Source organism: Pelodiscus sinensis, chromosome 17 (genome assembly GCF_052426305.1).
Source record: "Pelodiscus sinensis isolate ZL-2025 chromosome 17, ASM5242630v1, whole genome shotgun sequence".
In the NCBI taxonomy this organism is placed as follows: Eukaryota; Metazoa; Chordata; order Testudines; family Trionychidae; genus Pelodiscus; species Pelodiscus sinensis.
In genome coordinates, this window is record NC_143068.1 from 32,145,132 (window position 1) to 32,161,528 (window position 16,397).

General features: G+C 40.2%; 1 protein-coding gene across 7 annotated transcripts in view; it reads left to right on the plus strand.

Annotated features, from left to right (window-relative positions):
- Positions 1 to 16,397, plus strand: part of ZBTB46 (zinc finger and BTB domain containing 46) — a 111,023-nt gene that overhangs the window by 76,587 nt on the left and 18,039 nt on the right. For 5 of the 7 annotated variants that reach the window (XM_075900979.2, XM_075900976.2, XM_075900978.2 and 2 more), the window contains one exon: positions 56 to 16,397. The exons of 1 other annotated variant lie outside the window; for it this stretch is intronic. In XM_075900979.2, the coding sequence (XP_075757094.1) occupies positions 56 to 642 (587 nt within the window). In that variant the 3' untranslated portion in view covers positions 643 to 16,397. The remainder of the gene's footprint in view (positions 1 to 55) is intronic. One more of the 7 variants, XM_089769748.1, reaches the window with a different exon arrangement.

Genomic DNA, 16,397 nt, shown 5'->3' on the forward strand with positions numbered 1-16,397 from the left:
CTAAAAAAAATATTTTGTATTTAAAGTAATTAACACGTGTGTGTTTCTGTTTCAGATATGAACATTTCAAGATCTGAAGAAACAGACTTTACCAATGAAGACCTGTTCTTGGATTCAGCTCTAACCAAGAGACTGACTTGTGGTTTCTGCAGAAGGGTTTTTGAATGCACTGAAGAGTTAAAGGAGCACATACATGAGCATGCTTTTTCCATGATTCTGCCTTTTGATTTAATTGACTATGCCAGACCTGTTCTCGCTAGCCTCACTGATCATATGTCCCAGGATCAGCTTGCCCGTTTCCAGTGTTCTAAGTGCCCTGCGAGCTTCACTCTAAAATCAAATATGGATAGGCATGAAAAGACAATCCACTTTAACCGTAAGAAGATGCAGTGTCCTGACTGCTTAAAACTCTTTCGAGACAAAACAGACCTGAACCGTCATCTTATGTCTGTGCACTCAGATGAACGTACTTTTGTGTGTCTCTTTTGCAACAAAGGTTTTGGTACACAAAAGAACCTCACCACTCATATGAGAGTGTGTTACCTGGGCTCTGCTCAGCCAATAGGTGAAGAAGTTCTGGATCAAAATCAGGAACCCGAGGAGGCTTATCAAACCTATCTTAGGGAAATGAGAAAACCATGAGATTGGTGTCAGATGGGATCGCGTTTTAAGCAATTTTTATTAAATCCATAAATTAAGGCGTATATTGCTGCATTGTTACTTGCAGAAAATGGGTTTACCACTTGATAAACTATAACACTCTAATTCCCAGATATTGGACAGATTAGTCAGGCACTGTTTCAGCTCCAGATTTTTTTTAAACTAAAAACTCTAGAATCAAGATGCAGTTTTGTGTAAGAATATTTTTATAGTAGATGATATAATGGCATTTTGGATTATTCATGATTAAAGATTGAGTTATTTTCATATTTTTACTTGTCATGATTAAGAACTTTTGCTTGTGTGTATTTTTAATGTACGCTCAAGCCTTTACAGAAGACTGAATTTGTTATACAGAGATAATGGTTTTAACAATAATTAGTTTTTATTTGGTTATTTTTAAAAGTGGTTTTAAAAGATTCAATTTACAGCAATATGTTATATGCAGTACCTATATACTGTGATGGGTCTGTATTAATGAAAATAAGTGATTGTAAACATTTCCTTGGTTTAAAATTCTGCTTTATACATTCTATTAAAAATAGTCTCAAAGGGTTTATTGAGAAGTATACAAAATAGCTGCATTTGGGAGTTGGGCGTGGCTCTTTGTTGACTTTGTCATCAAAGGAGATTTCCCCCTCTGATGTTAGGCCTTACAAAGTTGAGCTATAAGCTTGTTCTGCACTGCAGTTTAAATGAATATGTTCTGAGAAGTACAAATCGCAGCAGATCTCGGGTGTGGGAAGAGGAATTTAGTCCTACCAGAAAAGGTGAGGCTGACCTTCTGTTTAACAAATTATGACATTTTGAGATTTAAAAAAAAACTTCCTGCCAATGTACCATATAGGTGTACTCCGCCACCTCCTCTTCTCTTAAGCACTCTGTTGCCTGGATTAAATGAGAGACAATGTTGAACCACTGTGACAAGTATTTCTGTGTTGCTGAATGATGTCTTCATTTATACTAGTTTTAAAGACCACATAACTCTCCTGGAATGCTATTTGACAAAGGTTAGATTGATATTGTATCAACCAAGTTATGAAAGAAACAGAACCACAAGAGCCAAGCTTTGCAATTGCACAACTGTGGGATTGAGCTGCTAGTTCCATCTCTGCCCCAAACTACCAGTTAATGAAAGTACTATGCTATTGCCCAGTGCCACAAAGTATTTATAAAGAAGTTCAGTTTTCTGTATCTCATTAAGAAACTGTGCTACTTGGGCATATGTTCTATACATTATGCGAGGATGTTTTTAAATTGCTCCAAGGTTAAGAATAGTTTGATTTAGTATGCTGCTGAATGTTAACCTAGAGATATTGTCTATATTTGAGTAAGAGTGTGGCATTCAAAAACTTTAAGTTTCTTCTAGTCTTTCAACTACATTAGTTTGGCTTGTACATTGTGGCTGAATTAGCCAAATTGAATGTACATAAAAATAGATCTTGTTGCTCCAAAAAGGTTAATACTGCATTGGTGTGAGAGAGAGAGAGAGAGCTTGACTATCAGACACTGTTATTGAAAGTTTTAAAGTCTGACTGTAGTTTCCATTTTATTACTTTGGTTCAATTATTTGAAAGCTCTGAACTTTTAGCTCCCAGCTTGCTGTGTATTTTCATGTAAATACATATTAGTTTAATTACTCTTATGACAGTTGTAGTTGAAGGCACCGGAAGAGTGCTTTTGAAATACTCCATACAATTCACAAGTTGTCAGCAACTTAGTTTGGTGCTCAAGTGTTATATAGTGTGTTAGGGTTTATTTGTATCATGGTTCTTTTGATGCACGTGACAACGTAACTAGGAAACGAAAACAAAACTTTTAGAAGAAGTAGTCCTGTGATTTCCAAACAAAGTACTTATCTTGTGATGTGGCCATACCTCAGGAAAACAAGTCAGGGAAATGCTTAGCTTTGCACAAACAATATTATATACTTGGAGGGTGATTAAATATGAAGGGCCGGATTCCTTATCCTGCTAAATCCACTTTGCAAGCTTTTGAAAGTGGGGATAAAATAGCTGGAGATGGTCAGTGGAGAATTTCTCATGCAGAGGCACTGTCCATCAGTGGAAAGCTGGAAGAGGTGGTTCCATGACCCCCAGTCTGGTCAGGAAATGGTGCATTCTGGAGCAGTGCTCCGCTATACTCTGTCCTCCTCTGGTGTAAATTATGTCTGCCTCCCTGTAGCTCCAGAGTTGGGGGGCTGAGGGTCAGAGAGTCTCAAACTGCACTCAACCTCAGCCCCAACCCCACTGTCTGAGCAGATCACAGGCCCAGTTTGAGAGTCCGCACCTATATAACTATTAACACATCATGTTAATTGATACAGCAAGAAAGCCATGTTAAACTCTCTCTTGTCTATATTGCACTTTCCCCTTATTGATTAATGATATGGGTAAATATGCTTTAGAATCAACCTGCTCCTCCTATTATGGATGTGACTAATCTGCCTTTTTGATGTTTGGCAATTGCTAAGTAAATTTACTGTTCTCTTTGGCAGATGGGAGAGGAGGTGGGAAGGAACTGATCAATGAGAAGGAGCTGGGGAAAAGATCTCTGCCCTCTCGAAAAATAACTGTGGCAGTATAGAAGGAGCTAATAAGGGCGTATCTGGATGATAACAGAAAGGGAAGCATGAGTAACCACAGCATACCTAAAAGGACTACTGTCATGTGACAGTGTGTCATAGAGTTTAAGGTAACAAGGGGCTACTAGATGGTTTGACCTTTTGTGTTCAAGCCACTAACACCTGCACACTAAACTCAGCTAACCCAAAGTATTACACCCCACAGGAAGTTAGGATGGTATGTGCTACAGGTAGAGATACTGTCCATATTAGTTATTTGGGGGAGGGAGCAGTTATGTGTTATAGGAATTAATACCTGTGCAATATCAATTACAAATCTGGCTCCTGTCTGTCTTCACTTATGCCAGTGGTCCCCAACCATTTAATGTTGCCGGGCACCAAGGGGCGTGGCCGTTCGTCCGCCGGGCGCCAGGGGGCGTGGCCGTTTGTCCATCGGGCGCCAGAGGGCGGAGCGGGGCGGGCCCTCCCCATAACCATGTGCCCGGGGCCGGCGCCCCCTCCAAGGGTCGCGTGCCCGGGGCCGGCGCCCCCCCCCAAGCGCCACACGCGCCCGGAGCCGGCGCTCCCCCCATGCGCCGCGTGCCCAGAGCGGGGGCAGCCAATCCGCAGCGCTCCTGGGCCCAGCGCTTACCGTGCGCCACATGCCCGGGGCCAGGCCAGCCCCAAGCACTTGGCGGGCGCACACAGATGGCCCTGCGGGCGCCATGGCACCCGCGGGCACATGTTGGGGACCACTGACTTATGCTACAGTTCAGTCTTTAGAAATCAAATTGTCACAATGGTAGTAAATGTAATTAAACACACATGGAACTGTTAGTCACTGAATGTATTAAATATCGATTCATTGAATAGTTGATACATTTTTCATCAACTATTCGATTAGTCAATAGGGTGTCTGCAACAGGCCTAAGGCTGCTGCTACACTTCAAAGGTGAAAGCGCTGTATGGAGCCCTGGGGTCAGCTGGCTGACTCTGGGCTCCACGCTGTACTGCCACTTCGAAACACCACGAGGATCCCTACGCCAGGCTCCCCGCAGTGTTTCAAAGCGGCAGTGCCGCACAGTGCCTAGGGTCAGCAGGGGAATCCGCAGCTGATCCCTGGTTCCACGCAGTGCTGCTGCTTTGAAATGCCATGTGCAGCCCAGGGACATCCCAGCTGGCCCCGGGCTGTACACAGGGTTTCAAAATGGCAGCGCTGCGTGGAGCCCAGAGTGTGGCCCCAGGGTCCAAGTGGCATTGCCTGTTTGAAGTACCCCTTCCTCCCCCTTGCTGCCTCTTTCTGATAGAGGCAGAAAGGGAAGGGAAGCAACTAGTCAACTAGCCTGTCGACTATCCGATAAGCATTTGTTGACTAGTCCCTCACATCTCTAGAATATATCTTATAAATAAAATGAGTAGGCAGATCATGCAAGACCCTTTACCATCTCCTTCTTGGTCTTCTCATTCTGTGCCCTTGCAGAATGTTTTTCGTTAGCTTTTTCCTGCAGTTTGCCATTTTGAGGCTTTTTAATTTGTCCGGGGTTTTTGTTTTGTGTGTGAGTCTTTATGAAAGTGTCTAGATAACATTCTTTTAACTAAATTAGCCCTCTCCTTTCCCTAATGTTTAAGGAACTTAATTGAATTAACATCCAAATGAGCTCATTTAGCGGTAGAAGAAATTATTTTCTATTAGGTTAAGTAGGCATTTTACTATAATACGTACAGTAAATATCTATTTTATTGATTCCTGACACCTGTATAAATACTTATTAAACTTCTTGTATTATCTGCAAATTCTTGCCTTCACTGATAGGAGCTTGTTAATTAACAACACAAACATCAGAATTTCAGGGAAAAATATAGCAGTTGTTTATATAGTTATAACAGAAACTTTCTTAAACTTATATTTTTAAACTCAAAATTTGGGAATAGGAGATGATGTGATGAGGATTATTGGTTTTACTATGTAAATAACAAAACAGCAATTTGATCTTAAAAATATAAAATGCAGTCTAATGTGTTAATGAAAAGAGAAAAATTTACCTCATGTCATTTTGTGAAATACTTTCTGACATCCAAAAGATTTGGTATTCCAATAATTGTCATTCAGTAACACAGTATATGCAGAGATTACAGACGTATAGAATAAAACTGAGTTTTACATAGCACTTTTATTCAATAGTTCTGCAGTGTTTTGTAAAATAGTCAACTTTTGATATTGATGTAGCTGTGTAGGAATGTAGCAGGTGTTTCAGAAAGAATTTTGGTCAGGAAACAAGTTATCCTTTTAACCTGAGCATCCTAAACCAGGGACTTTGCTGGACCTAGGAAGGTTAATGCTTCCCTGCTGCCCACAGGATCTTCACCCTGTCACCAAATGTTTCTGCCAGGTCTTCCCACACTGCTGCCAGCCTGGTCGGCATTCTCAGCTGCTGGACTCCTGGCTGGCTCCCACTCCCGGCTGCTTGGGTTCCTTTGGTCCAGCAACATCCATAATCCCTCAAAGATATCATCCCAGGGCACCCAAAGATATCATCAATAAAGAAAGAAAATGATGAATAATTGTTGCAAATGAGATTAGCAAGATATTAAGAGAACATAATTTGGCTCTGATTAGAGTCGGGGGAGGAGGGGAATTATCTACAAATCTTCCAAACTGCAGACAAACCTCACAGTGTATTTTCTTCTGTAGACTATGTGGTGCTAAGTGAAATTAGTTTCCCTTTGTCATTGACTTGGAGTACATATTCTAAATTAGAGTAGAAGTAACATCATTGATGTGAATGTTACATGATAGGAGTAACGCATGTTAACTTTGCACAATGGTTTTTTTTCCCTATTTCATCTACACATTTATCAGTGTTTAGCAGTGACAGTCGACAAGACCAGATTTATACGAAACAAAAGTCTTAATCTTTCACCACTGGGAATTTGTTTGGGGCTTGAAACACTTTTTTAAAGACTGTATGCAGAAAATGTGTGTATAAAACAGAATTGTGTTAAACCTATGGGTGTTAAGAGGCAGATAATTGACTAAATGTGGAGTTGACACAATTTGTATTGACTACATAATTAGTCAATAAAGGAAGGTGCTTTGTCTTGGCTCCTGCTGCTCCAGAAGCTAGCCCCGCTGCGGCTCTGCAGTTGAAATGTAGTGAGTGCCGGGTGACTCTTACTACATTTAAAATGCAGAGTCACAATAGTGCCAGACCTGTCATGAGCCGGGACTGCTCGGTCCCAGCTCATGCCGGGGTCCAGCAGCCCCAGTTTGCAACGGCCGGGGCTTGCCGTGGATAAAGGCTGCTCCAACAGCAGCCTCTGCCCACAGCCAGCCTGGGCTGCCATGAACAGGAGCTGCTGCCGGAGCAGCCTCAATCCGCTGCAGGCAGAGGCTGCTTTGCAGTAGCCTTCCCTACCCATGGTCCCTCCCTACCGCCTCTGCCTCTGATACAAGCAGCAGCGTGGTAGAGGGCAGGCAGCACTGCAGAGACGGTGCTAGGGGGAGCCAGCTTTTAAGCCAACTCCCCCTAGCACCGGCTCCTGTTCCCACCAACCCCCCCCTTTCTGCCTCTGATACAGAGACAGCAAGGGGAGGATGGGAGTAGTCAAGTACTCGACTCAACTACTGACTTATACCCCTAGTTTAAACCTGCACATCACTTTTTTCAGGTTGAAAAGCAGGAGGGGAAATAAAATGTACTAGCGAGGAGAGAATTCTAAAACTGTAAAACTGTGAAAATATATACCTCAGTGTAATAGGTAAGATAACTTGAGACTGTAACACCAAAGTTCTTGTAGTACTGTAGATATTTTTTTTAAAACTACTAACTTTCTATAGATTTGTTTTTAAAATTATTTTTGCCCGTTTTAAAAAATACCACTCTATTTGTAATGCATTACTTGGTGCTATTCTTCTTATAGAAAAGGGGTGAGCAATAAGTGGCCCGCAGGCCAGATGCATTTCTCCAGAGTTAGCTCACGGCGGGCCGCCAGATGCTTTATTTACCTGAACATCCGCAGGTATGGCTGTTGGCTGTGGTTCACTATTTCCTGCCAATGACAGCTGCAGATAGCAGCGCAGGTCAGTCCACTGCTTCCCATAGCTCCCATTGGTGGGTAATGGTGAACTGCAGCCAATGGGAGCTGCAAACGAATATACTTGCAGATGCTTAGGTAAATAAAGGGTTTGGCAGCCTGCCAGGGGCTAATCCTGGTAAATTGTTTCTGGTGCCATGGGCTTCTTATTGTCCACCCTGATACAGAGATTTTTTACACATTGCTACTGGAAATGATCTAGGTAAACTAGCCGATGATCATATCCTCGTTTACAGATGCTGCTATTCTTAAGTGTTGTCAACAGTTAATATTAGGCTTTTTACTAAGGGCAAATAGTTTGTACATTTAAGTTTTGTCATTTAGACAAAATTACTCTTATGACTTTTCCAAGGTTTAATATTTTGTTAACTAAATGTATGTGCTTATAGTAGGCATATGTGTTTAACTGTACTGTGAAAACTCTAAAATGAAGCTGTGTATTTCAGTTTTTCTAATGATGCCTTTGTTTTTCAAATGCTTGGTTTATAAATGCAGAAATAAAAAATATGGATATTTGACAAAATAGTTTTAGTTTTTAATAAAATTAAAACTGTAAAAATTGTCTTTTCTGTTTGATCTGAAGTGTATGGAGTTTATCTGGAAAAATATGTCCTCTGCATTGAGATTCATTGTAATATCTGAAGCAGTAAATTTGAGGAACATTAGTATAACATTTTCTGGATCTGTTATTGGAAACAGAGTTTGTATTTGAATTTAACATAACTTTCGTATCTTCCTCTTGGTGTGCAGAAATAGTTAAACTGGTTTAATCGACTTCCTCCATTCTCTTAGAGCATTTGTGCCTGATTTTTTTTTTTTTTTTTTTTTTTTTTTTTTTTACTGTTTAGGTATCTGGATAGAGGCTTTCTTTCAGGGTGGGCAATAATATTCGTGGGCAGTGGGGGGCACTTAATGAATTTTGGTATGTGATCATGGGCCAGCTCCACTTCCCTGGAAGGGGTGGGGCTGGGGACTAGCCTCCCCTCAGAATTGTGTGGGCCCAGGCTTTGAATTAAAAAGCAAAGATCTCACCGTTCCCATCCCTACCACTACCATGTTGCCTGGTAGCTGCATAGAGTTGCTGCAGCTATTTAAAGAGCTCTGGGTAGCACCGCAACCATGAGGCATTTAAACGGGATCTGCTAACTGAGCCACCGTATAGAAATTTGGGCAGTAAGGTATAAATAGAAAGTGGCCAGATACAGTCTGTCGGCCGGATCTGGCCCCCAGGCCACATTTTGCCCAGCCCTGCTTTATTTGCATAAATGTACTATGGGAATGCACCCAAAGTGGGGTAAATGGAAATATGTACAGCCACTCTCCGAGTTACGAACGAGTTACGGACCAACACTTGGTCCGTAACTCGAACTGTTCGTAACTCGGATCCCATAGAGTTTACATGGCTACCGCGCGGTTTGTAAGCGTGGATCACCATCCGTAACTCGGATCCGCATTTATGACCGCTTTGGTCGTAAGTGGAGGTGGCCGTAAGTCGGGGAGCGACTGTATATAGCTGTGACTGGTTAACTTCTGCAACTATATACCTCAGCTTTGAAATTGGGGGCTTTTATGTCTGCAGTAACAAACATAACCTCTTCAAACATAACTATCTTCCCTTATTTCAAGAGGGATAAGGGATCTTTCGGAAAAGGCTTTATTTTCTGCAAGATCAGTGTCTAGACTGGCGCTTTTTTCCGGCAAAGCTCCATGCCGAAAAAAAGTGGCAGCCATTTTTATGCTAATGAAGCGTGGGAGATTTAAATCCCCGCTTCATTAGCAATTGCGATATGTCTAATTTACATCCCTTTTATGAAAAAGGGATGTAGTCTAGACGTAGCCTATGTTGTCTGGACAATAAGTGGAGGGAAGCGCTCCAAGGGGCACATTTGTGTTGTAGGAAATAATGTGTACAGTAAAAGGCATTCTTACCTTTCAGTTTTCTGAACCAATCACACTGTTTTTTTTTAATAATTCTTGAAACATTGAGAAAGTTCCAGAAGATAGGAAGAAAACTTATGTGGTGCCAGTATTTTCAAGGGTAAGCAGTATGATATGGGTAGCTATAGGCCTGTCAGTGTAACAGCTATTCCAGGCAAACTAGTGGCATAGCTTTTATTGGATATGATTAATAAAGAGTTAAAGAAAGATAATATAATTAATGCCAATCAGCTTTGGTTTATGGAAAACAATACTGTCAGACTTAACTTGAAATCTCATTTTAAAGAATTTGGTTGATAAAATTATAATAGTGTTGGAGGAAAATACTTCAATTTTGGTAAGATAGTTTACTTGGTCCCCCACCACATATTGATTTAAAAAAACCTAGAATGATGCAAAATTAAAATGGATTAAAAAATGATAACTGACAGGTCTTGAAATGTAAAGGTTCAATTATGAGTGGATGTGTTTCTAATGGAGACATACAAGGATTGCTTCTGAGCCCTCTACTGTATTTAGCATTTTGTTTTTTATCAAGGACCTGAAAGGAAAGATAAAATAACCACTAATAAGGTTTGCAGAGGCTATAAAGATTGGAGGAGGAGGAATAATAAAAGGGGAAAATCATTGAAACAAGGTAGTCTGTATCGATTAGTAATCTGAGAGCAAGCAAATAATGTTTTGGTTTTTTTAAAATCTGACCATGTATCAAGTCGCACAGTTAGGGAATAAGGAATGTACCACACTTTCAGGATGGGGGACACTATTATGGGAAGCGGTGACTCTGAAAAATGAGTTGCTAGTTCTGGAGGATAATCAGCTAGGCTTGCATTTCTTGTGTGAAGCTGTAGCCAAAAAAAAAATGTTCTGAGTCTTGGACATATACAGGAAAATCTAAAGTAAGAGTAGAGAGTTGTATTACCGCTGTATGTCTGGAACAGGTGAGACCACTCCTGGAATACCATGTCCAGTTCTGGTGCCCACAGTTCAAGAAGGATGATGATGAATTGTGGAAGTTTTGGGGAAGAGCCACAAGAATGATTAAAAGGTTGCAAAACAAGCCTTAGAGTGAGAGACTGTAGGAGCTCAATCTCTCTAGTTGAGCAAAGATTAAGGATTAACTAGATCACAATTTAAAATCTAAATTTCTAATAATAAGAAAATAAGAAAAAGGATAAGAAAAAAAGTCTAATAATAAAAGCCAATGGCTGGATGTTGAATCTAGTCAAATTCAAACTGTAAATAAGGTATAAATCTTTAACAGTGAGAGTCATTAACCAATGAAACAGTTTACTAGGAGCCATAATGGTTTATTCATCAATGAAAATTTTTAAAATCAAGTTTAGATGCTTTTCTAACAGGTCTGCTACATCTCAAACAGGAATTAATACAGGGAAGTCCTGTGGCTTGAATTACTCAGCATGTCAGCCAAGAGGATCCCAGTAATCCCTTCTTACCTTTGTAATCTATGAATCAGAATGTAACTGTATCACAGAAAAGTCTTCGGGGCACTTAATTTCTGAGAGTTGCTCCTTGGTGGCATGCTGCCTAATTCTAACTCTGTTAACTATATTCTGTCTGCCTGAAGTTCTTCAGTTGAAACAGGCAGCACTTTTTCTTCAGTTTTTCTAACCAGCCCAGTACTGTTTTTTTTCTTTTATTTTCTTTTTTAACCTACATTAGTCTTTTTCAATTTTTGTTTCATGTTACCTCTTCTGAATAGCTCTGGTACCTATTTCTGTTGCTAGTAAGAGGTTTCAGCAGTATGAAGGTGATTTACAGTTTCTTTGTTGTTGTCAGGATTCTGAATAGCAGCAGTGAACCTAACCATAGTCTTGTCAGCTTGACTTCACTTACACTGGGAATGCAATAGTAGCAGCAGCAGCAAAGGCACTTACAATGGCCTTTCAAGACTCAGGAAGGCAGTTCCACATTACCGTAAAATTGCGAGTATAATGCGCACTTTTTCACGTATTTTTTAGCGTCAAAGTCGGGGTACGCATTATCCATAGGTGTTTTTTATTTTTAAAGTTTTAAATTCACCCTCTGGAGGCGCTAGCTGGGCTGGGGAGGTGCGGGGGTGGTCCTGGCAGGCGTGAGCTCAGCGCGCGAGCACCTGGGCGGGGGAGGCCCCCCGGCAGGCACGAGCTCAGCGCGAGGGCAGCTGGGTTGGGGGCAGGTTTCCTTCCCATTCTTTCCCTCCCGTTCTCCTGTATAATGGGTGCCCATTATACATAGGAGTTTGGTTTTTTCATGATTTTAAGAGTCTAAAGTCAGGGTGCGCACTATACTCGAGATTTTACGGTAGTTGTCATTTGGAAGGTTCCCTTTGCAACTGCAAGGATTATACTTATTTTTTCTTAAGAACATTTTAAATTCAGCAGAAATAGCTGCAGCGATCACATCTCCGCTCACACACCCGCAGGGGAAAATTTCCTACACCCCACCAGAGACAGGATCAAGTCCTCTGTTTATAGTGTATTTCACCAGTAGATTGCTATTAATGACATTTGTTTAAGTGATGGTGAAGGCTAATCCAAAATATCACAAATGTGCTGTTAACCTGAGGCATTTTCATTGAATGGTCCCAGTTGGGTTTGAATTAAGATGCTATAGGACAGCATTTTGTTAACTGCGCTTGAGAGGGAAGATCTGTTCATAAAGCTGGCCTTGCAGGAGCCTTGTTTATTGCACCTGTGAGCAGCTGAATTCCTGTAAAGGCCTGTGAAGGAATCCTCCAGAACTAGAAAGCTGAGAATTACATAAGGGTGTTATTAAGTTATAGGTTATGTTTAAATTGTTAGTACTGAAAATGGCCTTGGCTGATTTTACCTGATCTGCTTATAGCTTGTTTACCTAGTCTAGGTTCTGTAGTATTTGGTCTATGGTGATCCAGTGGAGTGCAGATATTTTGGTTGTATAACTTATTGGTAGTGGTCAACCAGCAAAGAAATCCTATCCCCGTTCCAATTGGTAACAGATTATCATAAATGTCTTTATCCTTCATAATATTCAGACCTGCTAAAGATTGCTCGTAAAATAAATAGACTGGGAAATGTGTTAGAAACAGTATAAAGGCAAAATATTTTTCATACACTGTAAATTCTCCTTGGCAAATTGGAAAAATAAAATAGACTAGAATATCTTTCCATTCTCTAGTTTATTTCAATAGTGCTTTATAAGTAACAAGTTAAATACTGATTGCACAGTAACTTTTCAAGCAAGCTATTGCTATTGTGTTATGAACAATAGTTGGCACAGAGCAGTGAACATTAGAAGATGCTTTATTGAGACTGTGAATGGTGCCAGGAACTCAGATGTTACATCCTTCATTTATTTTGCCCCTTCCATGGCAAACGCTCCCAAAGCAGTTTGCATGTCTGTGTGTAATCCCCTTAATCTTGACAAGTGAATAAAATAGGCTTTTTTCTTTTTCATTCATCACTATTATTGCTGTGATACTAGTGGGTGAGTGGGTTTTGTGCTTGGACTAGTAAATTTTCATGACAGTTTTCCAGAGCTGCTTTAAGTAACTTCAGAGTGGAACACACAAGCTATGGAATATACAACAGAGCAACAGTTTGGGACAAAGCATGATGACTATTCATTTCCAAGTGCTGATTTGAGGAGATTTAAAAATATCTGTCCCATGTGCTGGAGCAGGAAACTATACTTTGGATCTTCTCTCTATAAGTGGTCAGGACTATAGCCAGCTGGAGGATGACTATTTTCTTTTGCGGCAACATTTGAGTTGTTGAAATCGGATTTCCCTGTTCGAATGAAAACCTTCTCAAATGTTCCCATGTTCCCACAAAATAGAATTGTGCTGAAATATCTTTTTTTTTTTTTTTTTCTGAACAGAAAGATCAGATTTTCAGTTTGGTTATCTCACTTGTCAGAAATGACCAACGAGTCTTGGACCTTCAAAACCTTAGAAAACTAATAGGTCTCTGAAACATGTAATCTTCAAATTAATAGTATATTTCAATGAAAATACATTGCCAATAGTGTTCCAACCAGTTCTTGTTAGGAACACTTTTGTGCATTATCTGAAATATAGCATGTGGCAGCACACATCCAGAGCGTGGTGGGTTTTTTGGGGGGTTTTTTTAAGTACTGGTCCAGAGAAGATTATTTCTCCAGTGCTAGAGTAAGTCAAATCCTTTTTTAGCCCTAATAGTACTTCCCCCTCTATTTCTGCTGAAACACTGGGTAGGTGCCTCTGCCTTGGGGTTTTATTTGAATCCACAACCTTCAGGCCTCAAAATTAGAATGCAGCCAAAGAGTAACATTTAAATGTATAGGAAACCATCATGTAGTAGCCAAATCTGATACAAGTATTCAGCAAATGGCCCCAAAGAGGGAGAGGAAGAATAATTGTATTTTTTAAATTATTCCATTGAAATTAATGGAATATCAAGACACATCTTTTTTATGTTGATTAGCAGACCAGAATGACTCTTTCGCCATTATTAAGGGCACAGCACTTTAAATAGTTAAATGTGGGTCAAAAGAGTGAAGGATTTTCAGTCTATGCGCTTAGAAGTAAGTTGCATTGAGTAACGATAACCACCTATATGTGAGTAAGGGTCTAGTCTGAAAAGTGTCTATTGAAAAAAAAAAACCCACTGGGGTTCCATGGTTTTCTTGATTTTTACTTTGTGTGTGTAGTTTACCAGTAAGAAGACTGATTTTCCAATTACTAACCCTATAAACTTAATGAGACAGTCAAGTTAGACTCTGTCCTTCTCATACACATCAGTTCCAGTCATAAAAATTCTGCCCGAATTGTTTCCATGTGTTCCTATGCATCTCCTTCAGTTCCGGTTATGCAACCCCATACTAATCAGTGGAGTTTCGCAGGACTGTATTCACTATATTTGCATGAAGAATCCAACCTAAATTCCCCATCATTGTGTTTGCTCTACAATGCAAATAAAAGGTTTTTTTTAAATAACTAGTCATCAGAATAAGCACAGATGACAGAACACACACAGGGAGCACGCAGACCTACTGAGTACAAAGATGTCCTTTTAAAATAGTTCATTTTTCAGAGTACAACTGCACTTGAAGGGCATGAGTCTGTAAGGTACTGAGAGCCTCTAGCTCAGACTTAGTGGGATCTTTGCAGGATGTAATATTTGAGAAAGTGGCTAATAATTTAACCGTGTACCGTTGACATAAGACACTAATAGACCTTAGACTTACTGGCTACGTCTACACTGGCATGATTTTCCGGAAATGCTTTGAACGGAAAAGTTTTCCATTAAAAGCATTTTCGGAAAAGAGCGTCTAGATTGGCAGGACGCTTTTCCGCAAAAGCACTTTTTGCGGAAAAGCGTCTATGGCCAATCTAGACGCGCTTTTCCGCAAAAAAGCCCCCATCGCCATTTTCGCGATTGGGGTTTTTTTGCGGAAAAGAAATCTCTGCTGTCTACACTGGCCCTTTTGCACAAAAGTCTTTCAGAAAAAGACTTTTGCCCGAATGGGAGCAGCATAGTTTTTCTGCAGAAGCACTGACAATCTTACATGAGATCGTCAGTGCTTTTGCGGAAATTCAAGCGGACAGTGTAGACAGCTGGCAAGTTTTTCCGCAAAAGCAGATGATTTTGCGGAAAAACTTGCCAGTCTAGACACAGCCACCTTGTTTCTTTCATTCTCCAAAAGCTGCTTTGTCCAAAGAGGATAATTTAAGTGGGAAATATTTAACATATAGGAATGGCAAGTAAGAGATTTACTAGTGAGAGGATATCAAACACTACATGCACAGCGACAATGACTTCAAATGTATAATGTATGGGTTCCATTAAGGAATATCTGATTTTCTGTTTTCACCTACTTTGTTCTCCATTTTCATTTTTTGTTTGGAGGGGGGAACATCAGCACAGTTTCTGTGTGCATTCTGCTAGCAAATTAGACCGTTAGGCTGTTCATACTGTATGTATCCCTGGAGTCTAGTATGTGTGTGCTTTCTCTCTAAAAGAATGACAAAAGATAAAATATTGACAGTAGAGGAGTACTCTCTCTTCCAAATCATTCAGGAAAATGTGATAAGAAAATTAAACTAACAAAGTACTGTGAGCACCCTTTAAAAAACTGTGCTTTAATTCAACATTTTATTTGTGCTTTCTATTTCTGTCCTTACAGAAATAGTAATACTGCTTCAAGATGGCTATTGCTTGCATGGTGAACTCTTATCATCTGTTCAAGATCACCCACAGTCTTTGAACATGAATGAAAACACTGCCATGGCACCTGGTTTATTATACACTGCATTTCACTCATTTGTTTTACAAAGGGTACATCTACACTAGGCAGCTATTTTGGGATCCTAAAGGGATCCCAAAATAGCTAGCCCGCGTCTTAACAAGCCACCCATTATTTTGAAATAATGGGCATGCTGTTTTGGCATCCCGGTAACCCTCGTTCCACAAGGGTTAAGGGATGGATGACTCGAAATAGCGTGTTATTTCAAAATTTGGCAATGTGTAGATGCACCAGATTTTGAAATAGCCTATTTCGAAATTCAATCAAAATAACACAAATTGTGTATCTTATTTCAAGTTTAGGGTGCTATGTAGACACACCCTAAGGGTTTTAAAGAGACGTTCTATACGCTGCCATCAGCATGTCACATCTGTGATCCTCTCTTCGCAGCAAGTTACTTCTGACCTGATTCTCCATGTAGCCAGGTCAGTCCATCAGGGCAATATCACTAACTAGAACTGTCCTCAAATTTCAAGTATCTCTGTGTTGGCCAACTAATTCCTGAACATAATGTAGCATTATAGCAGATTATAATCCCCTTTTGGTTTGTACTTGAACAGGCATTAAGGAAATTGACTCATTCTTTTGCTGTTGCTAAATATTTGACAGCCTTATGGACTGTCTTATCAACAGGCTTCTCTGGGGAAGAGACTGGAAGTTCCCAGCTGTGTTGACATAGTATAAGTACCGTAGTTAAAATCTGCTGCTTAAAGCAGACATTAGAAAGATAGGGCAACATAACTGAGCTTGTTAAATGTTTTCCTTATGCAGAGCGTAGAACAGTGGGAATGTGGTTGGAGAGCAAAAACACAAATGAAAATTAAGCAAGAAAATGGATGATTTGCAATGTTTTGAGTTGTAACCTGCTGCATTT